This window comes from Tyto alba, unplaced genomic scaffold, assembly GCF_018691265.1.
Source record: "Tyto alba isolate M040663 unplaced genomic scaffold, T.alba_DEE_v4.0 Super-Scaffold_200000146, whole genome shotgun sequence".
In the NCBI taxonomy this organism is placed as follows: Eukaryota; Metazoa; Chordata; class Aves; order Strigiformes; family Tytonidae; genus Tyto; species Tyto alba.
The window spans coordinates 569,809-597,650 of NW_024881288.1; the positions used below are offsets into that span (position 1 = coordinate 569,809).

The 27,842-nt window shown below is 51.6% G+C and overlaps 1 protein-coding gene across 1 annotated transcript; it reads left to right on the forward strand.

Moving 5' to 3' along the window:
- LOC122153579 (olfactory receptor 287-like) lies at positions 1–27,539 on the forward strand. Its single transcript, XM_042793990.1, has 2 exons — positions 1–360; positions 27,261–27,539. Exons 1-2 carry the CDS (start codon positions 1–3, stop codon positions 27,537–27,539), a joined length of 639 nt encoding a protein of 212 aa, XP_042649924.1.
- Positions 27,540–27,842: the final 303 nt, after the last annotated feature.

Sequence of the window (27,842 nt, forward strand, 5' to 3'; positions counted from 1 at the left end):
ATGGGGAATGTGCCCTCACTCCAGACTCCACTCTTCCTCCTATCACTCATCATGACTGTGATTGGGCACATCCTCATCGCTGTTTTGGTGCTGTCAGAGCAGCATCTGCACACCCCCACGTACTTCTTCTGGGGCAATCTGTCCTCCTTGGAGACCTGCTACAGCTCCACCTTCCTGCCCCGGCTGCTGGCCAGCTTGCTGAATGGGGATGGGACCATTTCTGCTCACAGCTGTATGGCTCAGCTCTACTGCTCTGGCTGCTTTGCAACTGCCGAGTGTTACCTGCGGGCCATGATGGCCTATGATTGGTATCTGGGCACGTGCCAGCCCCTGCTCTATGCAGGCTTCATGACCTGGAAGGTCTGCCTTCAGCTGGTGGTTGCACCTTGGCTATGTTGGTGTGTGCAACAGTCAAAGTCTTCTTATCCCAGCTGAAGTTCTGTGGCCCCAGGGCAACTGGCCACTTGTTCTGTGACCTCTCTGCTGGAGATTGCCTGCAGTGGCACCAGCGTGGTCACACTCACATCCTTCATCCTGTCTTTCCTGAGCGTTGTCTTCCCCTTCCTGTTTGCTTTTGCATCCCATGTGTGCATCATAGCTGCCATCCTGAGGATCCCATCCAGCATGGGCAGCAGAAGACCTCCTCCCGATCCTCTCCCCTCATTGTCATCTCTCTTTTCTCCTGCACCCTCCTCACTGTCTACCTGCTGCCCAGAACAGCCCCGCTGAGGCAGCTCAACAAAGTGCTCTCCCTCTTCTGCCACTGTCCTCACGCCCCTGGTCAATCCCTGTCCTGGGTTGAGTGAGTGGTGGAGTTTTTTGGTGGCAGGGGAGGGGGCTATCGGGGCGGCCCCCTGTGAGAAGCTTCTCGAAGCTCCCCCAGCTCCACGTCAGCTCCACTTCTGTTTGGGAAATTGAGCCAATCGGCTGCGCCTCTGCGATAACGTATTTAAGAAGGGACGTGGTGACGGGCAGTGGGACTTGTGAGGAGGAGTTGCTGCAGCTGCGTGAACACCAAGGTCAGTGGAGGAACGGAGGAAGAAAGGAGGGGGGAGGTGTGCCGGAGCAGAGACCCTCCTGTATCCTGTGGTGAGACGGCAGGGCGGCCCCCCCCTGCCACCCATGAAGATCTACGGTGGAGCAGACATTGATTTACAGCCTGTCATTCCTGCTTGGCTGATCAAGGTTCTGTGCCCGAAGAAGGCCGGGGTCTCATGGAAAAAGGTAGCCCCGCTGCTGTAATTCAGTGCTGGGAGGATTGCAGCATGCGGGGGAGTCCCACGCCGGAGCAGCTCGGGAAGGGCTGCAGCCGTGGGAGAGAATCTAGTCGGAGGAAGTTAGTGACCCATGACGGAGCAGTGTGGGGAACGCTGCGGCCCATGGGAGGAATTCAAGTCAGAGAAAGTTTGTGGAGGACTGTCTCCTGTGAGAGGGGGACCACGATGGAGCAGGGGGTAATAAGTTTTGGACACTCCCCTCACCGAAGATGAAGGAAGTGGCAGCACTGACTGCACCCCCCATTCCCTGCCCCTGCGCCACTGGGGGAGGAGGTAGAGATATCGGGAGCAGAACTGAGCCCGGGAAGAAGGGAGGGGTGGGGGGAAGGTGTTCTCAAGATGTGGTAATGCTTCTCACTGTCCTACTCTGGTATGTGTTGTTAGTGTCTGTAATAAATGTATGTTCTTTTTTTCCCTTCCCCTAACGAGTCTGCCTTTTGCTCATGATCATAAAAGGGGGATTTTCCCCCATCCCAGTCCTATCTTGGACCCCAAGCCTGGCTCTCTGTCCCTTCTCATTGCCGGAGGGGAAGGGAGAGAGAGGTGCTGCATTGTGGTTGGCTGTCAATCAGGCCTAAACCACGACAGTTTTTTGGCGCCCAACGTGGGGCAGAGGGTTGCGATTTGATAAGGATATTAATTGGGAGAGGTAATGAGCAAAATACAGACTGAACTCCGTTAGTGGAATGATCTCTGTAATGTCTGTAGTTGTAATTGTGGGGAAGTTTTTTTTTTCAGGTGTGGTGTATGGGTGGATGTTCTGTATTGTGTCTCAGTATTCTGTCAGTATATGGGTGTGGGGAAGTTCCTTTCAGTCTGGTTTTGCCTACTCTTTGCTCTGATGTTGATGTGTATACTGTTTTCTGTACTGAATGTTGGATCTCTTAATTCTTAAATACGTGATTCGCAGAGGCGAGGGGTGGAATGTCCTGGGTTGAGTGAGTGGTGGAGTTTTTTGGTGGCAGGGGAGGGGGCTATCGGGGCGGCCCCCTGTGAGAAGCTTCTCGAAGCTCCCCCAGCTCCACGTCAGCTCCACTTCTGTTTGGGAAATTGAGCCAATCGGCTGCGCCTCTGCGATAACGTATTTAAGAAGGGACGTGGTGACGGGCAGTGGGACTTGTGAGGAGGAGTTGCTGCAGCTGCGTGAACACCAAGGTCAGTGGAGGAACGGAGGAAGAAAGGAGGGGGGAGGTGTGCCGGAGCAGAGACCCTCCTGTATCCTGTGGTGAGACGGCAGGGCGGCCCCCCCCTGCCACCCATGAAGATCTACGGTGGAGCAGACATTGATTTACAGCCTGTCATTCCTGCTTGGCTGATCAAGGTTCTGTGCCCGAAGAAGGCCGGGGTCTCATGGAAAAAGGTAGCCCCGCTGCTGTAATTCAGTGCTGGGAGGATTGCAGCATGCGGGGGAGTCCCACGCCGGAGCAGCTCGGGAAGGGCTGCAGCCGTGGGAGAGAATCTAGTCGGAGGAAGTTAGTGACCCATGACGGAGCAGTGTGGGGAACGCTGCGGCCCATGGGAGGAATTCAAGTCAGAGAAAGTTTGTGGAGGACTGTCTCCTGTGAGAGGGGGACCACGATGGAGCAGGGGGTAATAAGTTTTGGACACTCCCCTCACCGAAGATGAAGGAAGTGGCAGCACTGACTGCACCCCCCATTCCCTGCCCCTGCGCCACTGGGGGAGGAGGTAGAGATATCGGGAGCAGAACTGAGCCCGGGAAGAAGGGAGGGGTGGGGGGAAGGTGTTCTCAAGATGTGGCAATGCTTCTCACTGTCCTACTCTGGTATGTGTTGTTAGTGTCTGTAATAAATGTATGTTCTTTTTTTCCCTTCCCCTAACGAGTCTGCCTTTTGCTCATGATCATAAAAGGGGGATTTTCCCCCATCCCAGTCCTATCTTGGACCCCAAGCCTGGCTCTCTGTCCCTTCTCATTGCCGGAGGGGAAGGGAGAGAGAGGTGCTGCATTGTGGTTGGCTGTCAATCAGGCCTAAACCACGACAATCCCCTCGTCTACAGCCTGTGGAACAGGGAGGTCAGGGAGGACCTGAGGAAAGCTCTCAGGAAAGACAAGGCCTGCACCCAGGGTGCACAGTAATGTTCCACCTGCAAGGATGAATGCTTTGTGCTTCTGTTTTATCTCAGTAGGGAGGCCTTGGGCAGGCCTATGGTGTCCAATGCCGCAAACATTGTTTTAGGAGGGTGTGATATTGAGCACGTCTGTGGGATGGGAAAGTTCGAGAGGAAGACATTTCCTTTTAGAGAGGTCATAGAATCAGAATCACAGAATGGTTTGAGTTCGAGGGGACCTTTAGAGGTCACCTGGTCCAATCCCCCTGCAATAAGCAGGGACATCTTCAACTAGAGCTGGTTAATCAGAGCCCTGTCCAACCTGACCTCAAATCATTCCAGGCATGGGGCATCTATCATCATTCTGGACAATGTGTTCCAGGGTTTCACCAATCTCATTGTAAAAACTTTCTTCCTTATATCTAGTCTGAATCTACTCTCTTTTAGTTCAATACACCTACACACAGGGCTGTTCAGAGACACGAGTCCTTCCCTTGCACACGCAGAGGCAGTGCACTGCAGGAGCCATAGTGTCTCTCTGAACTCCTGCTGCCACCCCCAGAGGCTGGGAGGCACCTCAGCCCTGCGGTGCTCGCCCTGCTCTGCACCCGTGGGAGATGCCCCGAGGCATGAGGAATGGACACAGGGACCACGGTTCAGGGAAGTACCTCCCAGTGCTGAATTCAGGGGGTTTCCCAGGGGATGTCAATCAGCTCAATGGTATTTTAATCTGCAGGTCACTTTCCTGGGCATGTTCGTCAGAGCAGCTTTGAAGCAAAACTTGCGCCTTCAGGCAGTGCCCTGCGAAGATCACCTTTCTTCATGGAAACGCTGTTGTGGAGGCCCGCTCTGTCCCAGAGGTGCCCACTGCCTGTCCCTGCCTGCGGTCACAGAGCTCCCACCCAGGAGGAATGGGACCAAGCTGCACTCAGGCATTTCACCAGTGCAAGGGCAGAGGAGGAAAGAGAGAATAAATGAGACCAAGCAGTGGTGCTCCCTGGCAGTGCTGCTCTGCACGGATGCTTTTCCCCTCCATCTCTGCATACAGACACTGTCCATGTACCTCCAGGGTAGGTCTCAAAAGAAGGAACACAGGAAAGTCACAGCAGGGTTCATGATTGTTTTTAAACACAGACAGAAGGGCTCCTTATTTACACGGCCTCTTGGTCATACAGAAGTTGATAGATGCGTAATTAAAAATGGCACAAACAATGACATTTCCTTATGGACAATATCATGTAAATAAAATAAAGTAAATAAACCTAAAAGCAACAACGAAAACCACAAAAAAAACAAAACAAAACAAAAATGGGCTTGTCCTGTACTGAATTAAAATATGATTTATTAGTGGAAGGCGATAAGCATTTCATTGCTTTTGAAAATCATCCAGTCATCAGTTTCCATACTGCATCCTTGATCTCCTTGTTCCTCAAGCTGTAGATGAGGGGGTTCACTGCTGGAGGCACCACCGAGTACAGAAATGACACCACCAGGTCCAGGGATGGGGAGGAGATGGAGGGGGCTTCAGGTAGGCAAACATGGCAGTGATAATAAACAGGGAGACTACGGCCAGGTGAGGGAGGCACGTGGAAAAGGCTTTGTGCCGTCCCTGCTCAGAGGAGATCCTCAGCACGGCCCTGAAGATCTGCACATAGGACAGAACAATGAAAACAAAACACCCAAATGCTAAACAGGCACTAACCACAAGGAGCCCAACTTCCCTGAGGTGGGATCCTGAGCAGGAGAGCTTGAGGATCTGGGGGATTTCACAGAAGAACTGGTCCACAGCATTGCCTCCGCAGAGTGGTAGGGAAAATGTGTTGGCTGTGTGCAGGAGAGAATTGAGCAACGCAATGCCCCAGGCAGCTGCTGCCATGTGGACACAAGCTCTGCTGCCCAGGAGGGTCCCGTAGTGCAGGGGTTGGCAGATGGCAACGTAGCGGTCATAGGCCATGATGGTGAGAAGATAAAATTCTGCTGAGATCAAGAAGAGAAAGAAAAAGACCTGTGCAGCACATCCCATGTAGGAGATGTCTCTGGTGTCCCAGAGGGAATTGGCCATGGCTTTGGGGAGAGTGGTGGAAATGGAGCCCAGGTCGAGGAGGGAGAGGTTGAGGAGGAAGAAGTACATGGGGGTGTGGAGGTGGTGGTCACAGGCTATGGCGGTGATGATGAGGCCGTTGCCCAGGAGGGCAGCCAGGTAGATGCCCAGGAAGAGCCAGAAGTGCAAGAGCTGCAGCTCCTGTCTGTCTGCAAATGCCAGGAGGAGAAATTCAGTTACTGAGGTGCTGTTGGACATTTGCTTCATCTTCGTGTAATGAGGGCCTGCCCAAGGAGAAGAAGGCAGTGAATGGTTAGCACTGCCTTCTCTGATGAAAACTTGCTTCATTTCTCACCGAACTCCCACGTACTCAGATCTGTCATTCCAGAAGTGCCTTCCTGGCACTCCCTGGTTAGATCTCTGCTGTTTTCTGGCTGAGGGTGCAGTGGGGACCAAGGGATTCTGCTGTGGGCTCTGCAGGAGTCAGTCCTGCTGTGCCCCAACAGGCAGACAGGAACCCGCAGTGATTGCTCCTTAAATCCCCTCATGAAATCACAGAGATTTAAGCACTGTCCCTCCCAGGGCACCCGGCTGCAGAGCAGAGCTGTGTGGCACTGCTTTTCTTGCTTTTGCCCCTCTTGCCTTGTCCTACCTGTGCAGTGCATTTGGAAGGCAGACAGCATTGACATTTCTGTTACGCTCAAAGTGCTGGAGATCCCGGGGATGCAAACGTACAGACCCTTGGTGCGGAGTGAGGAGAGCCACTCTGTCCATCAGGCTTGCTCTCAGCTGCCCTGGGCTTTCACCTCTTTAATCTGGAGGAGGGTCACAGCCAGATATGCCCTTGAAAGGAAACTCCATGCTGCTGAGAGCAGAGGAATCCACATTAAATCTCTCCTCCCTAGGAAAGATCTCTGAGCTTTTAGATTGCCTGCAGATGGGGTGTCTGGCAAAATGCTCATCTTTCTCCGAAGCCCATGGAGAGCCTTTCCCAGAGAGCCCCAGGCTAGAAGGGGGCTGGGGCACCTTGCTCCCATGGACACATCTGCATGGCAGGACCTGCAGGGCCAGTGGCTGAGCTGCAGCTGAAAGCCCCATCCCCAGAGAGCCTGCAAACCAGAGCAGCAGCAGCAGGGGCAGGTGGAGAAACAAGGAAAAATGCCCCAATGCTTCTTCCAAGGAAGGCAAGGCCAGGGAGGGACAGACAGGCACTCTGGGGAGTCTCCTCTGCTGCAGCTCTGGCTGCAGAGGAGGCAGCTCCTGCCCTGGAGCCCGGGGCCTGGATGGCAGAGACTGTGCTGGCTGGGGGAGGAGACCAGGGGGGCTTCTTAGGGAAAATCTCCTTCACTGAAGGGCTAATAGGGCAGTGCCCAAATACCACCCCTGAGCCATTGCTGACAGCCTGTTTCTGTCCCTCCATGCCAAAGCCTCTGGTGCCTGCAGCTGTCCCTGCCTGGAGCTGATTCTGTGTCCCCTTATCTCCTCCCTGTCAGTGCTGCCAGCCCCCATCCCACCCGCCCTGTGCTCAGCTCTGCCCTGCGGACCCCTCCTGGCAGCAGGACACTGCCCAGGGATAGCCATGTGTTGTCAAGCTGTAAGAGGACACCACAGCAGTGATGGGGATTTCAGTAGGCAAAGCAACAGGTGAAAGGACTTAAGCAGTTTCCTCACAGAACTTCACAGCTCTCACTCTAATGCTGTAGGAGACTGGGTCAAACATAATAGCTCCACTACTATTCACACCCTCCCAAATACATCAGGAAACTGTAGGCACAGATCCTAGAAAGCCCCTTTCCTTCCACGTAGACCCTGCCTTGATGTGCTTCTTGAAAAGCTGCCACTGGCTTTGTGGTGGGGCTAATCTGCATCCCTGATCCAGGCAGCAGCAGCCTCTGGAGAGGAGAAGGAGCCTGCCCTGGCGGGGGTCTCTCCTTCCCCCCACAGATTCTCCCCACAGCACCGTGGGGAGCTCCCCAGGCAGGCTGAGTGCTGACCCTGGCAGGCAGCAGAGTCCCTGCCCCAGCACACAGCCCCCTGGGGTGCAGGGACCCTGCTGGGAAGGACAGCCCTGGGCACCCCTGCCTGCACACCCGGCTGCACACCCCTGCAGCCGGCCCCGCCAGAAGGCAGCCCTCATGCCCTGGCCCTCGCAGGGGGCACCAGGGAAGCCCTGCTCGGGAGCAGATCATCCTCCTCCTCCTCCTCCTCCTCCTCCTCCTCCTCCTCCTCCTCCTCCTCCTCCTCCTCTAGGCAGGAGGCAGATTCCTGGCGGCTCTGCCGCCTTCCCCAGATCCCTCCCCGAGCTGCAGCTGCATTGCCCTGCACCCCCAGACTTACTGTGGCCAGGGCCCTGACGCTTTCTCCTCCTCGGAGCTCTCAGCAGCCTCCCAGCCCAGGCTGCCTTGAAGCTGTGTGTGCCTCGCTGCTCTGCCCTGGGTGCCTGCAGGCAGTGCCCCCAGCCCTGCTGCGCTTTGCAGAGGAGCTGCTCCTGGGCAGAGCTGTCTCTCTGCAGCGCTGCCCACTTGCCAGGAGCTCCCTCCGGCCCAGGAGCCCGGCCCAGCTCAGCACCACAGCAACAGCCCAAGGCACTTTAATGACCCCTCAGGAGGGTTTGGTGCCAACTCCATAAACCTCAGGCACTGAGAAGAACTTGGAAAAACCTCTGAAGAAATCAGAGTTAAATTGAAACTCCAAAGTTTCTTGTGGCTTTAATGGCTCCCACTGAGGGCCACTGCTGACAAAGCCTCCCCAGGCTCCGGTTAGAGCAGAAATTTGGAGGCAGTGACAACAGTTTCAGAAAAGCAAGGGAAAGATGTCTCTGATGCTCAAGTAAACCTGAATGTGTTGCATTAAGGCAAAGTACCAGGCCTTGTGCCCATTAACCAAATGGCCAAGCCACGACCCCCAGCCCCTGGGAAGGGAGATCCTGTCCCTCCCACATTCCTCAGGGCTCTTCCTGGGGTAGGGGGTATGGAGATGTGCACCTCCCAGGCTCCTGAGGATGCACAAGGAGTCCATGAGGCCCCTGTGCTGCAAGGGACTGTGCCTCCTCACAGGCATCAGTGGCAGAGACAACAGCCATGGCCAAAATCGTGATGGGGTTGAATTTATTGGGGTCTTTCAGCTTTTCCACAGTCTTCTGTCATCTCCACTACAGGCTGTCCTATGGGGTTGCATCCCCTGCATTTCTTTCCCTGCAGGCTCTCCTCATCACCCCAACTGTCTCACCTCACTCCCACCTGAGCCTCTTCCTTCCTTTCCTGATCTCTCACCATCCTCCCTGGCTCTTGCTTGAAACACAAAGCCTTTGGCTGATCCAGGATTCTTCTGAGTGATGCGTTGCATTGCTGCTTGTGTCCAGTCTGGCCTTCCCCAGCTGAACTTTTGTGGCATTATTTCTTTCTCATGCTGTTTTCCACTATGAAGAAAATCAACAGCTCTGAAACCTCTCTTCAAGCACTGTCAGTCTACTCCTAGACTTTCCCATGTCTCCACTCCACTCTTCTACGACATTCAACCTCCCTATACTGTTCATGCTCTTGAGGCCTCCAAACCCCATCTTGGGAGATGTCTGGGCACTCGCCAAGTTGTTTGTATTAAAATAGAGCGGTCATAGGCCAAGAAAGACCAAGTGAGGGTTTTTATCAGGCCCTGTATTGGCAGGACAAGGGACAACGTTTTTAGATTTAGATTTGATTTAAAGAAGAAATGTTTTACCATGAGATTGTGGAGAAAGTGGAACAGGTTGCCTAGAGAAGTTCCAGGGAGGACACATCCATCACCTTTTTGGGCAACCTGTTCCAGTGTCTCATCACCCTCACAGTAAAGAATATCTTCCTTAGATCTCAGTCTAACCTCTTCTAATATTAAACCTTAACGTTTGACCTCTCCCCACAATCCCTGATCAAGAGTCTCCTGCCATGTTTCCTGCAGGACCCCTTTAATTACTGGAAGACAGCAAGACGGTCTCTCCGGAGCCTTCTCTTCTTGAGGCTGAACACCCCCAGCTCTCTCAGCCTGTCCTCACAGGGGAGGTGCTCCAGCCCCCTGATCATCTTCATGGCTTCCTCTGGCCCAGCTCGAGCAGGTCCGTGTCCTTCTTATGCTGGCGGTCCCAGATCTGGACACAGCACTGCAGGTAGAGTCTCATAAGAGCGGAGTAGAGGGGGAGAAAAACTTCTCTCGACCTGCTGGCCACTCTTCTCTTCATGCAGCCCAGGGCACGGTTGGCTTTCTGGGCTGCGAGCTCACGTTGCTGGCTCATAGTCAGTTTTCCATCCACTCTTACCCCCAAGTATTTTTCTGCAGGGCTGCTCTTAATCCAGTCCTTGCCCAGCCTGTACCTGTGCTTAGGATTGCCCCGATGCATGGCCAGGACCTTGAACCTGGCCTTGCTGGAATTCAGGTGGTTTGCACAGACCCAGAATTTGTGCATGATAGAGCAGGGGAATGAGAGGATCCCAGGGCCAGGTGCTGGATAGATGGAAGGTTCAAGTCCAACTCTTGGAGGGATCCATTTTATCTATCTATTTAGGTACAGATGTTGTAGTACAATAGCCTAGCATAGCAACAGCCCACCCTTGTTTCTCTTTCTCCACTGCCCATGGTTTGGATTGCCCTAGACACCTTCCTTCCACCACGGGTCTTCCCTTGACAGTAATGTACTTATGGGCAGGGAGGTTGATTCAGTGTAGGGACAGGGCTGGCTCTAACAGGGACCATGAATTAGCTGCTGGGAGGTGACAGAAAGGACATTTTACAAAGAACAAATTAATATGTATTGACCTCATTGTTTTTAGGAAGGCAAAGCTTGACTGGAGCTGGTGGTAGAAAGGAAAAGTCAAGAGCAAAAGGAAGACCTTCAATTACACATTAGAGACCAAGGCTGAAGTAGGAAAATACAGGTCTGCTGATGAATGGTGAGGGTGATTTAATAACAGCAGAGACAGGTGGGGATGGGGCACTCAATGTCCTCTTTGCCTAATTCTGTACTGAAAAGTTCTCCAGTCCTCTGTGCTGAGGGAAAGGGCTCAACGAGCAGGACAGCACGCATTGGCAGGAACCTCAGGCAACCCAGCAAGGCCAAGTGCCCGTGTGTGACCCTGCAGGACATCCCCCTGGCAATGGCACAGGCTGGGAGCTGCCTGGCTGGGAGAAGCCCTGTGGGAAAGGTCTTGGTGGGTTGGAAAGGAGGCAGCCGTGTGCCCTGGCAGCAAGGGAGTCAAGCTGCACCCAGGCCTTTGTGGCCAGCAGGACGGCCAGGAGATCAAGACAGGGGCTTGTCCAGGTTACTGTGTCCAGATTGCAGATTCCCAGTACAGGAAGGATGTTGGCAAGCTGGAGGGGGTTCAGTGAATGGCCTCCAAGACAGGCCGGGGCTGGAACACTTTGTCTGTGAGGAGAGGCTGAGGGAGCTGGGCTTGTGCAGCCTGGAGAAGGGAAGGCTGAGGGGCACCTCCCTGCTGCCTCTCCACACCTATAAGGAGGTCTTCAAGAATACAGAATGGGGTTCTCCACCATGGAGCATGTTAAGAGGCTGAAAGAGGAGGGTTGGGTGAAACAGGGGATGTTCACCCTGGAGATAAGGAAATGATTTTCCCAGCAGTCTCAGGGCTAGTCCTGAGCAGGGTGGCCATCAGCCCTGCGTGCCCTCCTGTCTGCCATGGCTGCTCAGGTCACAAGAACAGAGGTGCCCCCAGAATCAGAACGCAGGTGGGTCTCTTCCACCTGCCTCAGCCCTCCCCTCCCCAAGGAAGTCGTTTCTGTTGGGTGGCTTCTCAGATGCCCTGGATGACCTCAGAATGCCCGCTGGCCAGCATGTCTCCTGAGGGCCAGCCAGGCTGCTGCAGTGGAAGCCACCTCATCATCATAACCATTCCTGCCATCTGCCCTTGGCCTGTCTCTCCCCGTCCTCTCTGTCCCTAGCTTGTCTCTGCTGGGTTGAACGTTTTTGCGATGCACGTCTTGTCCCCAAATTTCTGGGGCCAGCTGCTGGCCAATCAGGCTCCTGTAACAGTCGTGGCATCGCAATTACCACCACCATTGGTGTTGCCTTTGCCCATCTCTCCCCATCCACTTCCTTGACTCCTCATCTCTGCTGCAGCCCATGTTCAACAGCCAAACCCAGCCCCTTTCCTGGCCTTTCCCTCTCCCCTGCCCTACGGCTGGACAGAACCAGCCTGGGACATGGTGTGTTTTGGCTTTGCATTTATTGTGACTTACGGTTGTGACTATATGTTGCTCTGCTAGAAACTGAGCTTCTGTTCCAAACTTCTCTAGCTCATTTTCTAAAATCTTTAGTCATCTTTCTAAATCTTGCACCTGGCCAATACCTAACTGCAGTTATTTAATCTGTAACCAGAGTCTGTGTCAGTGGACCATAAGATCATCCTCATTTGTGATTAAGACTGTTCCCTTCCTTTAGGAAATTGCTCCTTCAATTTCTTCATGTCTTTTTGTATGTTCTTTAGCATCAGTTTCTCTCAGGAGAAATCTATTTCTGTATGCAACAGCTCAGGGCAAGAATCTCTATTGCTGGGACAAGTGGAGGAGCCTGAGGAGCCCCTGGGCCAGAAGTCTTTTCCTGGGAGAGGGGCTGGCACAGAGGGGCTTGCTGGCAGGGGACAATAAGGATGCCTGGGAGACCAGAGCAAGGGACACAGGGAGACACTGGCCTCCGTCTCCTCATGCCATGGCTGGTCCTCAGCCCTGGGGCTGATGGGGAGGCTGAGACACCTCTCTTTCCTTCCTTCACTCCCCACACTTGGATGGGCCTCAGGAAAGATCCAGGAGCCTGGAGGATGCACAAACCTCCTGGTCCAAGGGAATGGGGTTATATGTGACAGTGTGTGTGTGAAAGAGATGAAGAAGATGTGAGGTGTCTGTGTGAAGATTCCTCAGAATCCCCTGAGGGGAAGGATCCCCATTCCCAGGCTATGGTGGTCAGAGCTTGAACATACTGCTTGAGGAAACACATCAAGGGCTTTCATAGTTGCCTGAACATTTGATTTTCAGCCTGGCAGCAGTGCCTCTGCCTTCCTGCTTCACCACCCCCAGGGACAGGAACCTTGTCTCCTCATTCCCTCCATGGGCTCTCCAGTGATGGACCTCGGTGGCGATCATTGACACCCTCAGGAACTTGTACGGTTCCTGCTGACTCCTACTTCTCTAGAGGCCAGTTCAATCCCTTTCCAGGATCTGCAGTTCAGCAACTGGGCACCAGAGGGCTCAGAAGCAGCTGAAACGTCCTCAATAGCCAAGTCCTCTGAGTATCACTGAATTCCTCAGTTCCTATGTGGTGAATTTGAGTGGTTTCAGGAGCGTAGTCTAAGTGAAAAAGATTTCAGTATTAAATGTTAATAAGAAACAATCTCTTCTTTTTCCACTAGTTCTTATTTTCCTGCTTACACACTAAGGGACATCACCCAACTGCAACTGATACTGATTCTAGAGCATCTCCTGATTAAGTCTGAATATGGATGGAAGTCAAGACCCTGTATGTCAGACACTCTCTGGGCAGTGTTTGTCCCTACCTCGAACCCCACATGTCTCTCACCAGCCCCCTGTGACTTACAGCACCTTTGTTCCAATCTGAGCTTTCTCCAGGATGGTCTATAGATGCACGTTTCAGCCCATTCACACCAACACCTACTTGACGTACTTGGGAAATGAGCTGCACACAGACACAGAAGAATGTTTCTTCCCTGCCAAAAAACAAAACCAAATGATTGTCCTGTTCAATAATATTAAAAAAAAAACAAAAAACAAAAAACAAAAAACAAAACAAACAGAAAAAAACCAACAACCAAACAAACAAAAAACAAACAAACAAACAAAAAAAACAAATAAAAAAACAAACAAAAAAACAAAAACAAACAAAAAAAACCCAAAACAAAAAAAAAAAAAAAAAACAGAACTCCTCTTCTGCATATGAAGTCCACCTAAACTGCTCTGAAGTCCAATTTCTATCGTGGAGATGCCCTTACAGCAAAGGAAAATATATTTTATGTCAAGCAGAGAATCCCCTGACCCAGACTCTGTCCATAATTACTCACGGTTTCTCACACGCTGAAGTTATAAGCTCCCTAAATTCACAGAGGGATGTAAAGAGTCTAAAAAAGGGAAATTTCCTGTTTTGAATAGTCATATCTGCACTAATCCCACTGTATGTGGGCTACAAGTACGTCTTCCAGTAGGCTCTGCAACATCTGGACCCACTCATTTCTTATTCGCCTCCAACACGAGGCAGCTTGGGTGCAATTGTCCAGTCTGCCTCATCTACTCAAGGGACAGAAATGAGCTGTCTCGACTGAGATGCTTTGGCTCACCCTGCCTGTCCACCAGCTCCTGCTCCAGAAAGTCTCCCATCAGCCTGGGGACACATTTCCCAGTCCCATGCCATGGCCTCATCTACCCTTGTGTATCTTGCGGGCAGTGGTCACCACTTTGTGGGCAACTGAATCAACCCTTGAATGAAGATGTTTGGCAAAAGTTGAACCATTTTAAGAAACAGGTTGAGAAGTGGAGCCCTGGATAGAAAACAGTTTACGGATTTCTCCTGGCTACATCCCGTTCAGTATTTGGTTGGGTTTTCTTCATCGTGCTGTCTTATCTGCAGATCTTCAGGGCCATGCTGAGGATCCCCTCTGAGCAGGGACAGCACAAAGCCTTTTCCATGTGCCTCCCTCACCTGGCCGTGATCTCCCTGTTCATCCACACTGCCATGTTTGCCTACCTGAAGGCCTCCTCTATGTTCTCCCCATCTCTGTCTCTGGTAGTTTCATTTCTGTAATAGGTGATGCTTTCAGCATTGAACCCCCTCTTCTATAGCATAAGGAACCAGGAACCCAAGGATGCCCTGACGAAACCGATCGGAGGTTTTTCAGCAGCCATAGACTCTCAGCCTTTCTCTGCAGATGACCCCTACTATATGTCATGACAGCCCAAGAATACCTTTGCTTCTCTATACATTTTGGTCCTCGTTTTTCCAGTTGTGATGATGTGTTCTTCAAAGAAATAACATTATTCTTTCCCTCCTACTTCAGTATCCAACCATCTTGTGCAACCCAGAGACTTGGTTTCAATAACAAGCTCTCTGTGTATTTAAGCAGAATAAATGAACACACAACTTTTTGCCTTAAATCCATCCTGATCGGGGCAGGAATGAATGGGGAATGAAAACACCTTTCTGGCTGCACCATCTCAGGTCAGGCCTCTCTGACAGCATGGCAGCAGAAGCTGCCTGAGAACCTCCAGGGCCAGGGCTCTTGTGCAGGTCACGGGAGAGGGGATGGCATGGAGGGGCTGCAAAGCCCTCAGGATGTGCTGGAGAGGAGAGCAGGGGATGCAGGGTGACACTGACCTCCTTCTCCTTGTGCCATTGATGCCTCCCATCTCCGGGGCTGACCCCTCCGTGCCCCCATGGAGCTGCTCTGCCTTTCAGAGGGGTTGAGGCCATGGTGGGAGTACCAGGAACCTGCCTTGGGACTAATCCAGACTGGGCTTTGCTGGGGAATGAGGTGGAGGAGGTCAGGGGAGGGGGAAATCTTGCAGAAGTTTGGCTTGAGTGGAAAGTAGCAGGAAGAGAAAAACAACAGAGTATAAGTTGTACTGCATGACCACGCGGGGTGAGGACACACCAGGGGATTTGTGGTGCAGAGCCAGGGCTTGTGGAAGGGATTGAAGGCATGCAGGTGCAGGAGAGAAGAGGCGGCTCTGTGCTCTTGTTGGCATGAACAGACCAGGCAGGTGGCCCAGGGCCTTCATCTCCCCCCAGCATCTCTCACAGGCCATTTCCAGCACTGGCTGCTCACCCAAGCTTATGGGTGAGTCTTTCTGTGAGACCATCTTTCTGTGAGACCATCTCCATCCTCCTGCTGGTCTCAGGGCCTGTATGGGGGGACCGGCCAGCCCTGCCCGGCCTCTCTCCTGCCACAGACCCCGGCAGACCCTGGAGCAGGGCTGTCTGTAAAGACCAGCATGGGACACAGCTGGGTCTGGGCAGGGGTCAGATGCTGGGGGAGCCTCCAAACCATCATGGACTTGGGAGAAGAGGCAATGAAAACTGTATTGGGGATTGGTACAGCAAACCTTTCAACTATCACAAACCAAATGAAGGAGGTGATTGGGAAAATCCAGCATAGATTGCTCAAGTACAAATCATGTCAATATAACATCATCATCTTCTTAAAGAAATAACATATTCTGTTGCCATGGGGAGATCAGTGGATGTTGTTGTCCTGGACTTCAGCAAACATTCAACACCGTTTCCTACATCCTTCTCCTGGACAAAGTGGCAAGACAGAGGTTGAAGGGTTGGTGTGAGAGATGGGTAGGAAATTGGCTCAGAGGCTGCACTCAGAGGGTGGTGATCAATGCTTTTACTTAGGCTGGAAGCCTGTAGCACATTGGATCCCCCCAGGAATTGGTACCGGGTCCCATGCTGTTCAACATCTTCATAAATGATCTGGATGTTGGGATTGAAAACACCCTCAGCAAGTTTGCTAATGACGTTAAGCTGGGTGGTGAGGTGGACATGCCAGAAGGGAGAGTCATCTTACAGAGAGACCTGCACAGGCTGGACGAATGGGCCAGCAAGAACAATATGAACCACAAGACAAAGACAAGTCAAAAGTCCTGTACCTGAGTCAGAGCAACCAAAGAGCCCAGTAGAGGCCAGGAGGTGTGTGGCTGGGGAGCAGCCTTGCTGAGAGGGACCTGGGGGTTCCTGGTGGAAAGCAAGCTGAAGAGGCTCTGGCAGTGCCCCGCTGCAGCAACAACAGCAAATAGGCTCCTGGGCTGCATCCACAGGGGCGTTACGAGCAGACACAGGGACATGATCATCCCACTCTGCTCAGGCTTTGTCAGGCTACAGCTGGAGTGCTGTGTCCAGTTCTGGTCCTCACAATGAAAGAAATCCACAGGCAGACTGGAGACAGTCCAAAGGGCTAAGGACAGTCATTCACTGGAAGGAACTCCCCAAGGGATGTGGTGGAGTCCCCACCACTGCAGGTTTTCAAGAAACAATTGGACAGGGTGCTAGGTAGTCTCATGTAGGCTCCGTTTCTCAGAAAAGGTTGCACCTTTCCAAGCTCGGCTGCTCTATGATACAATGATTCTATGAATATCTCTTTGGTCAGTTGGGGTCAGCTGTCCTGGCTGTGTCTACCCCATCTACCCCCCACTTCTTGTCCACCTGCAGCTATTCACAGGAAGGAAAAAGAGTGAGAAAACACAGTGATGCTGTGCATGCATTGCTCCTCGATAACCACAACAATGCTGTGTTTTCAATGCTGGTTTAGGCTCCAATGCAAAACAAGCCACCGTAAGGGCTGTGACAATGAAAGTTAACCCCATCCCAGCCAGTCCCAGCACACTTGAACCAAAATTGTTACAACAATTTACCGATGGTCTGGCGAGTGATGAGTGGTGGGTAAATCACTCCCCTCACTCTTCTGGCAGGGCTCCTCTTTAAACACTCCAGGACACTGCTGGCTGCCTTTGCAACCAGGTCATGCTGGATTGGGCTGATCACTGCTGGATCATGTTTTGCTTTCTATACCTGAGCAAAACCACAGACTTGTCTACAGAGCTGCTCCTCATCCAGGCAGACACCTTCTGCCGTCACTACAGGGTGTCACTCTCTCCCAGGGGCTAGACCTGGACATTTTCCTTCTTTTGTCTTGTGAAGTTCCTGACAGGACCGTCCTCTCATATGCCAGGTTTCATCTAAATAGCATCCCTAGGGCACAGGAATGGTCCTCTCAATTTACTGTCATTGACTAACACTGTCAGATAGAGTTGTTAAATTGCCCAGATCCCAGGAGAGCTCCCTGTGCTGCCCCACAATGCCCCAGTATCTCCCACTGGCCTCCAGGTAGAGTATGACCCCTTCACCACAGCTCTCTGAGCCTGAGCCTCCAACTGGTGTTTCACCTCCCTGTCTGTCGACCCACCCAGACTGTAATGGCCTAACGTGGGTACGAGAATATTGAGGGAGATCATGGCCAATGTCTTGCTGCATTGGAGGTACCTGACATCCACTGTTCTTATGTCACACACAAAAACAGTTACTTCATCCTGCAGGCAATCAGGTTGGCGGGGCATGATTTACCCTTGGACAGTCCCTTCTGACTGCATTTGGACATTTTCTTCTCTTTTAGGTGCCCAGGAACGTCACCCAAGAGGACTCTAACTGACGGCACACTCCTCACCAAAGAGAGCTTGTACAGCCTGTGGTTCCCTGGGTGGCCCTTGTGGGATCTTTCCAAGATGGCTGCAACATTGGCTTGTCCTCTCCCACAAGAAGCCTCTACCAATTCCATGACCTCTTAACAGGCATATGCCAAAGAAATATCCATATTCCAGTCTAACTTCATTGCCACTATCCTGCCTGGTTTACCACATACTTAATTTCTCTAATCTTTCATGAATTTGCACCTGTCCAGGATACAATTAACATTTCTCATGTCACCTTTTCAGATGCAGACCCCTGAGGCAAAGGACCTTTCCATTATTCTCCAGATTTCTCCTTCCCTTTATTCTTTGTTCCTTCAGAAAACTCTCACCTGTGCTGTTGTTTTGAACTCGAGGGAGTAAAATCTTTCAACAGCCTCGTTGTTTCCTTAGTCAACACTTTAATTTTGTTTATACCTATCTTTGTGTACTTAGCTACCTAAGGTATTTTTCCTGACAGTAGACCTTGCAGAAGGCAACCTCATTTGCAATATCTTGTACTTAGCATATGCTTGTGAAGTGTTTTTACTGTTGATGAAGCTTTATCATACTTTAGATTTCTTTGTTTCCAAGGAACTAAAACCCTTCTGTGCCTGTGGGCAACCAGTTCTCTAAGGACAGCAGTGGGAGCTGGTGCAAAGGACCTGTAACATCCAGCTGAAGAGATCAGTGGAGAAGGCTGATGTAAGGAGAAGTGATGCAAGTCCCAGGGGGCCAATATTATAAATAGTGAGACTGGGCAATGAGGAGGAAGATTGTCCATTCTGTGTTGGACCCCAAGGGACTGTCCAGACCTCCCGAGGAGACATTCTGCATCAATATCAGAAACAGAATGTTGTTATCACCTCTTCTCTAAAGTGAAATTAATATAAAATACTCTTTATAATGAAGAATCATTTTTATTAGATATCTTTGGAAATGTTCCTCCTTAACTACATGGCAAAATTTATTCAATTAGCTGTAGAAGTCTTGAAGACTTCAAGAAAATAACAGGAAAATGCATGGCATGTTAGGACATTCTGTATTTTAATGAGCCCCACGGTGTGTTTGGCCCTGAGTCCATGAGCGTCAGATACTGAGAGGTGACTGAGCAAAATACTCAAGAAGTCAAAGTCAGAAGAAAACCCAAAGTACCTTGAAGCATTGATTGGCCCCACTGAGGGCCATTACTGACAAAGCCTCCCCATGGACTCGTTAGAGCAGATAATTGGAGGCTGTGGTTGCAGGTAGGCAAAGGCACTGTGCAGGTGGCTGTAAAGCTGAAAAACCCCTTGTTTTGTTTTGTGAAGCAGAAAGGCCAAGCCCTGACCCCCAGGCCCTGTGAAGGCAGGTCTTGTCCCTCACGTGTGGGTCAGGGATCTTCCTGGGGGCAGTGGGGTGTGAGGGTGAGCAATGCCACGTGTAGGGAAACTGCACAACACCCCCCAGCTTCCCCAAGAAGGGGAGAGGATGAAACAAATTCCAGAGCCTCAAAATAAGATTTATCCTGGTAGGTCTCAGTGACAGAGGCAACTGCCATAGTCAAGGGGACAAAGAGCTTGTTCTTGTGTGGCCTTTTCAGCCCTCCCAGAGCCCTTGGCCACCACTACTGCAGGCTCCCTTCTACTGTCCCCTTTATGCACCTTTTTCCCTTCAGGATTTTGACATCCATCTTGCTTTCCCACCGAGCTGTCACCCCAGCATTTCTGTACCTTCACTGACATCTCTCCACCCTCGCTGCCTGCTCCTTGAAAAAACAGTGCTGTGGGCTTTTTGAGAGTCCTTCTGGGCACCTCCTATGCCACAATGCAACCCTTGTAGTGAGATTTCCTTCCCTCACATCCAGACTGAATTTTCCAAGTTGCACTTTGTGGAGCTTTCCTTCTCTTCCCACTACCAAGAAAAGCTCCATCATCTCTGAAACCACCCTTTAAGCAGTTGCAGGCTACTGCTACAGTGCCCTGAGCCGCCACTTCACTAGGCTGAAGAAGCTCAAGTCCCTCAGCCTACCCTCAGAGGAAGGTGAGGACTGGATCTCAGAAGAAGGGTGTGACCGCGAACAGCAGGACTGTCATGGTGTCACTGCAGGAGAGTGTCGTGGTTTGGGCCTGGTCAGCAGCCAACCACCGCAGCTAATCACCCTCCCTTCCCCCTCCCCACCTGGGAATAGGGGAGGGGATTAGAGGGGTGAAGGGAGACTCACAGGCTGAGATAAGAACAGTTTAATAATGGCAATAAAATGAGAACAATGACCATGATAGGGGGAAAACAAAAAGAAATATATAAAGAGGCAATGTACAGCGTAATTGCTTACCACCTGCTAACCAATATCCATCCCGTTCCCGGCCAGCGACCCCGAGATACCAAGATCCCGCAATCACAATCCTGTAAGTGAGAGAGCTCCTTCCCAACCACCCCTCCTTTAAATAGTGAGCATGACATTCCATGATATGGAATATTCCACTGGCCATTTAGGGTCTGATGCTCTGTCCGTTTTCCCTCCCTGCTTCCTGTGCCCTTGCGCACGGGCAGGACATGAGGAGTCGGAGAGTCCTTGAAGTCTTGGTAGCAGCTGAAAACATCAGTGTGCTATCAGCATTTTTCCCATTACAAACCCAAAGCTAAATCCAAAACACAGCACTCATCTAGTCCCTGAAAAGGAATATTAACTCTATTTCAGCCCAAACCAAGACAGAGAGCTCCAGTGAAATCACAGAAGAGGTGGCCCACTCTACTGGGGCCACAGCACTGTATCTGGGACAGGAATGATATGATGACCGTAGATGACATCAATACCCCTAGCCAGGGTGCAACTGCCTTCTCAGCACAGACCTGCCAGTTTGGGAATCTTGCAGAGAGAAGTGGGTGGCACACAGCCCGGTACTGACCTTAGGATGTGGCCACCAGCGGGAAACACTCAGCACGTGCAAAAGGTGCCAAAACCAGCACTGACACTGCTGTGAGCAGAGGTGGTACCTACGAGGAAGAACGTTTGTTTCTGTGTTAGTTGCTTCAATCAATTGTAAAGGAAGTTGGAAGAGGTGAAAGATGAAGGTATGTGTGCCTCTGAGTGCATTCACACTCCCTAGACATGCTCTGTGCCTTCTGAAAGGTGATAAATGCCTTCTTCTGAAGGGCAGCGTCGCTCATGCTTGCAGAACCCCTTCTGAGTGCGCAGGTGAGATGCTCCCCAGGGCAGCTCCTTTCATTCTGTGCATTTGAAGGCAGGGGCCAGACAGCCAAGAAAGGGTGATGGAGCAGAGAGACACAATGCAAATTTGGACTTCTGACCTAATCCTTCTGTGTCCCTCTGAAGACAGATAAACAGCCTCTCTGAGCTGGGGTGAGAGGACCATGCTGGAAATGGTGGTTGCTATGTGCTGGTCTGTGGTGATTGCCCTGGGGCAGCTTCCCCGGGGTGCCCAGCGCACATGGGCACAGCCCAGCCCCTGCTCTGCTGGGCCTTCAGGTCTCTCACAGGAGCCTGAATGTGTGAGGACACTGCTGTGTGCCCCCACCCTGCACATTCACACATTTCCAGTCTTCACTGGTGGTTTCTCTTCTGGGCAATTTCCTGGGTATGCTCTTGAGAGCAACTCTGGAAGAAGACCTAAACCTTCCTGCATTGTCCCTGAGGAGATCCCCTTGTCTGATGGAAACACTGTCCTGAAGGCCAGCTCTGTCACAGAAGTGCCCACTGCCTGTCCCTGCCTGTGGTCACAGAACTGCACATCGTGGGACTGTGACCACGGCACAGAAGCTCTCAGATCATAGACCAATAGAAGGGCTCAGGAGCAGAAAGGGGAAGTTTAAAACCAGCAGCTTAGGAAAGATCAAGTGCATTTGCTTCCTGGAAGCACTGCTCTGCCAAGATGTTTTTCCCCTCCACCTCTGCACACAAGCACTGACCCAGTAGATCCAGAGAACAGCTTGGAGGAAGGATCTCAGAGAAATATATCGCTGCAGTATCCTTTATTTTGTTTAAACACAAAGAGAGCATGGGTCCTCATTTACAAAGTCTCTCAGTCACACAAATCTTGATAGATGTCAAATTATAAAAGCGACAAATAATCACACTTCTTTGTAGAGAATATTATGTAAAGTAAAACAAACAAACAAACAAAAAAATCAACTCCCAAAACCCCAACAGAACCTACATACTGTGCCCTCCTTTCTAATGAGTTACATTTCAAGTTATTCACAAAATACATGTAATTTATTGTTTCAGAAATTCATCCTGTTATCAGTTCCCTCAGGGCATCTTTGATCTCCTGGTTCCTCATGCTGTAGATGAGGGGGTTCACTGCTGGAGGCATCACCGAGTACAGAAATGACACCACCAGGTCCAGAGATGGGGAGGAGATGGAGGGGGGCTTCAGGTAGGCAAAGATGGCAGTGCTGATAAACAGGGAGAACACGGCCAGGTGAGGGAGGCACGTGGAAAAGGCTTTGTGCCGTCCCTGCTCAGAGGGGATCCTCAGCACGGCCCTGAAGATCTGCACATAGGAAAAAAGAATGAAAACAAAACACCCAAATGCTAAACAGGCACTAACCACAAGCAGCCCAACTTCCCTGAGGTAGGAATCTGAGCAGGAGAGCTTGAGGATCTGAGGGACTTCACAGAAGAACTGGTCCACAGCATTGCCTTGGCAGAGTGGTAGGGAAAATGTGTTGGCAGTGTGCAGGAGAGAATTGAGAAATCCAGTGCCCCAGGCAGCTGCTGCCATGTGGACACAAGCTCTGCTGCCCAGGAGGGTCCCGTAGTGCAGGGGTTGGCAGATGGCAACGTAGCGGTCATAGGCCATGATGGTGAGAAGAGAAACCTCTGCTGTAGCAAAGAAAAAGAAAAAAACACCTGTGCAGGCACATCCTGGGTAGGAAATGTCCCTGGTGTCCCAGAGGGCATTGGCCATGGCTTTGGGGAGAGTGGTGGAGATGGAGCCCAGGTCGAGGAGGGAGAGGTTGAGGAGGAAGAAGTACATGGGGGTGTGGAGGTGGTGGTCGCAGGTGATGGCGGTGATGATGAGGCCGTTTCCCAGGAGGGCAGCCAGGTAGATGTCCAGGAAGAGCCAGAAGTGCAGGAGCTGCAGCTCCCGTCTGTCTGCAAATGCCAGGAGGAGGAACTCGGTGATGGAGCTACTGTTGAAAAATTGCTTCCACTGGTCATTGGGCACTGTCCATGGAGGAAAAGACATTGAAATGTTAGTGTAGACTTGTCTGAGATAAAACCTACTTCATATCTCTCAGTGACTGCCTCTCCCTTTTAACCAAGTCCTCTGGCTCTGCTATGATCTCTGGAGGAGTCAGTCCTGCCAGACAGCCATAGATAAATCGGAACATGGGTGATCACAGATTAAATCCACTCATGTTCAGCATTTTTGCTCCCAATTCACCTTACTGCAAGGCATAGCTGTGGGGATATTGGATTTTTTAAACCGTTTTTGTTGCACCACTACACATGAGGAGTGGTTTTAAGGCAGAAATTTATGGCATTTCTGCTGAACTCCTACTGAAACATTGTATGTTTTGAGAGACCAAGGGGCTGTCCTGAAATTCAGAGTGAGGAGAGTTGCTCTGTCCATCAGCCCTGGTCTCATCTGCCCTTTGCTGACACCAGTTTTGAGCTGGATGATGGAAACAGGGCACTGCTGGAACTAGAGGAATCCAGTTTCCAAGCACAGCTCTCCAAAGCCCTCAGCCCCTCTCATCACACCTGAGGAGGATCTCAGCTCTCCCCTCCCAGCCAGGGACACAGAGGGCTCATTGCAGCTGCCTGTGTGCAGACACCCAGCAGCATTTCCATGGCCTTAGCACTGAGGTGTTTCCTCCCTGGGGCTGCTGGATAACACAGAGATGTCCTGGGAAAGCTGTGCCCACCTGGAGAGAAACCTGCAGCCCAACATGAGCCCCTCAGAGCAAGAGTTGAATGTCCTAAAATGGAGGTGTCCTGAAGAGAGAATTGGGTCCTTTGTTTTACCCACAGATTATGAGGAGACTTTACTCCCATGGACACATCTGCACAGCAGGACCCACAGGGTTGGGCTCAAAACTGCAGCTTAACCCCACCACCCCCCATCCCAGCAAGTCCAGGGATGACAGTAAGGGGAGCAGATACAGGAGGAGGAAATGAAGAAATACCACACTGCTCGTGTTCTTGGAGACAGAAAGGGACAGGCAGTTGGGTATTGGGTAGTTTCTCCTCTTCAAGGGTGAGGCCGCTAGGCAAGGTGCCCCATGACCTTGAGGGCAGAGGCTGTGTTGGACAGGGGGTTGCTCCATGGAAGGCATCTGCACTGCAGGGAATGGCAAGGAGGTGCCCGAATCCCCCCTCCCACAGCGTTCCTGGCAGCAACTCCCTCTCCCTTCATGTCCATAACTCTGGTGCCTGGAGCTGTCCCTGCCTGGAGCCGATTCGCTGTCCCCTTATCTCCTCCCTGTCAGTGCTGCCAGCCCCCATCCCCACCCGCCCTGTGCTCAGCTCTTCCCTGCGGACCCCTCCTGGCAGCAGGACACTGCCCAGGGGCAGCAGTCTAGGTGCAGGGGCTCAGGAGCGACTGAGAATCCTAAAGACAACTGAGATCTGAGTTATTCAACTAGAGTGGAGAAAAAAATCTAGCAATGCCCACCCAGCTAACCAAAAAAAGAAATCTCAAAGAAAAGGTCTTTGCATTTCAAGTAAAAGCAGCCTTGATATCCTTCTTCAGAAAGAACCTCTGCAAAAGTCCTCAGAGTGATCTGGAGCTGTGAGCATCCCTGATCCACGCAGCAGCCTCTGGAGAGCAGAAGGAGCCTGCCCTGGCGGGGGTCTCTCCTTCCCCCCACAGCTTCTCCCCACAGCGCCGTGGGGAGCTCCCCGGGCAGGCTGAGTGCTGACCCTGGCAGGCGGCAGAGTCCCTGCCCCAGCACACAGCCCCCTGGGGTGCAGGGACCCTGCTGGGAAGGACAGCCCTGGGCACCCCTGCCTGCACACCCTGGCTGCACACCCCTGCAGCCGGCCCCGCCAGAAGGCAGCCCTCATGCCCTGGCCCTCGCAGGGGGCACCAGGGAAGCCCTGCTCGGGAGCAGCTACTCCTCCTCCTCCTCCTCCTCCTCCTCCTCCTCTAGGCAGGAGGCAGATTCCTGGCAGCTCTGCCGCCTTCCCCAGATCCCTCCCCGAGCTGCAGCTGCATTGCCCTGCACCCCCAGACTTACTGTGGCCAGGGCCCTGACGCTTTCTCCTCCTCGGAGCTCTCAGCAGCCTCCCAGCCCAGGCTGCCTTGAAGCTGTGTGTGCCTCGCTGCTCTGCCCTGGGTGCCTGCAGGCAGTGCCCTCAGCCCTGCTGCGCTTTGCAGAGGAGCTGCTCCTGGGCAGAGCTGTCTCTCTGCAGCGCTGCCCACTTGCCAGGAGCTCCCTCCGGCCCAGGAGCCCGGCCCAGCTCAGCACCACAGCAACAGCCCAAGGCAGTTTAATGACCCCTCAGGAGGGGTTGGAGACAAGTCCATCAACCTCAGGCACTGAGAGGTAGTTGATGAAACCTCTCAAGGAGTCAGTATCAGATACTAAACTCCAAAGTTTCCTGCACTGTTAATTGCTCCCACTGAGGATGCTATTGACAAAAGCTCCCAAGGGGCTGGTTAGAGCAGAAAACTGGAGAAAATTATGACGGTAGACAAATGCCATTGAAAGGAAGATGTTCTGTGTGAACATGGATGTGTTATGTTAAGAGAAAGGGCAAACTGCTCACCTCCAGCCCCTGGGATGGGAGATCCTGTCCCTCTCACATTGCTCAGGACTCTTCCTGGGGTAGTATTCTATGGGGATGAGCAATAACAAGAGCATGACTACTGTACAATACCTCCCAAGCTCCCAGGGTGGGAAGGGCTGGCAATGAGACTCGACTGCTGCACGGATCAGGTGGGATGTCAGCAGAGAGGAGGTGTCTGAAGAAGGCCTCATCTACTTCCTCTTCCTGATCAGGAGATCTGTAGCAGACATCCACCCACCGCAGTGGTGCCCATGATGTTCTCCCCTCTCCTGTTGACCCCTCAGCTCCCAGATGACTCATTGTCCATCCCCAGGCAGAGCTAAATGCGTTCCTGCAGCTCCCTCCCAAAGGGCTGCTTCCCCTCTGGGTCCAGACCCACGGCTTTATCAGTACCAGACCCCCAAGAAGCCACAGTTCCTCCAGGAGGGGTATTGGCAGTGCCCTGCAACTCCTCGTACTGTTCTCTTGTGAGAGACGCCCCAGTCAAGATGAACCAGCTGCATGCAAGCATTAAAAGCAATACTAGTGAGGTGCAAGCCATGCAGGCGGGTTTTGGAGCGCATTAGGAACACCTGCCTGATAAGGGTGACTGAGAAACCTGTGAGGTGAAGTGCCCTGTGGGACTTCATCTTTACAAAGAAGAGCTGGCCAGGGATGTAACACTCAGGGATGAGAAGGTAAAGTTGAGGCTCCTGAAAAAATGGCACCCTTAGATTTTTCCTCTTGTTTCCTCTCCTATTTTGCTTTTTAATTCTTATTTTTCCCTCTGACAGCGAGAATGTTTTATCAGACTGGTTTTCAGCAAGAAAGTTGTCACTGACTGAGGAAGATTCTTTATAATTTTTCTGTTCTACCTGGCAAAGGTCAACCGTGGATGGAAAGACATGCTTAAAAACAGAACAATTTTAAACACAGCATGTTTTTCTTTTCTCTGTTGGGCTTTGGTGTTCCTTGGTAAATCAAACCCTTTCCAGGGAATAAATCTTCCCTCTTCTCTAACTCTCCTGCTTGCCTTTACTTCCCACACACTTCTGCATTTGTCAACAGTCTTCATGCCGCCTTCTCCCTGTTTCTGACCTAATCAAAAAGCTAAAGCCACTTCACTGACGTGTTTTCCCTTTCACTACAATACATTTTTGATCAGCCTAAAATACATGTTTAAATAAGCTACAGTAAAAACAAGTGAGAAATCCCTATTTTTTCTCCATTGACTGTGAAGTGACTCTTGGGGAAAGAGCTCAAATACAAGAACTTACATACAGTTTACAGTGGATTCCTACTCTAGCCCCCATACTACGTTTGCTCTTAGTGCATAAAATGATGCCTTCTTGCGCTAGGCTAATTCTCCCCTCCTCTCTTTTGTTCTCCTTTCAATCTTTGTATGAATGTCTTATCCTTCTACACTGTTTTGTTCTGTCTCATCTTCTTTTAACCTCCTGAAGCTCTTTCCCATGATGACCATCTGCCCTCACTTATTGCAGCTCGGATGCTGAGATGTTGAACCATATGACCGTCACAGAGTTCCTTCTCTTTGGCTACTCCTCCCTCTAACATCAGGAACACCTAATGGCAATTACTCTCCTGGCTTTGTGTCCTGGTGATCTTAGGGGGAAACTTGCTGATTGTTTCCCTCATCCTCGCTGAAAGAGACCTCTACGGGCCCAGGTACCTTTTCCTCTGTAACCTCTCCTGTCTGGAGATCTTCATCACGACATCCGTCATATCCAAAGCCAGAGGAAACTTGCTGATGGGCAGCAAAGCCACTTCCTATCCAAGCTGCTGAACTCAGTGCTACTTCTACTCTCCTCTGGGCTACCTCGAGTTTGTCCTTCTGGCTGTCATGTCCTATGACTGTTCTATGGCCTTGTGTCACCCTCTTCAGTACTCCATGCTCATGAGCAGTCACCTTTGTTTTCAGCTACCATTGGGCTTGTGGACTTCGGGATTCCTAGCCACCATTGCCTCCACTGTCCTGGCTGCCAGGGTGCCCTTCTGCAATGCCAGTCGTGTGGACCACGTCTTCTGTGACAGTGTGCTTTTGATCAAGCTGTCCTGTGCAGAAACACTGATTGTTGAGCTGATCACCTTCATGGCCTCATCTATTATGCTCCTTGGCTCACTGGGCATGACAGCAACATCCTACCTTTACACCATTAACACCATCCTTACATTGCCCTCAGGTTTCTCGTGGCTGTAGACATTCTCTCAGGTATCGCCTGCCTCCAGCACTGCTGGGGTGGCTGAGCAGGGGCCTCTGCAGCACAGTAGCACATGGTGTCCTCTCGTGTGCTAGCTGCCAGGTCCCTTCTGCCCGGCCAGCAGTGGGGAGACAGCTGCTTGGAGGTCTTAAAAGCCATTGCAACACTGTACCCAACAAGGTGGAAGATAGGAGCTCTTTCAGTGTTTTCTTACAAGGAAAAGTCTTCGCGTCATCATTTGTAGTGACTGAAAAAGAGGGCGCTCCCATGGGAATTGTCCATGGGTCTACTCAAGTTTACTG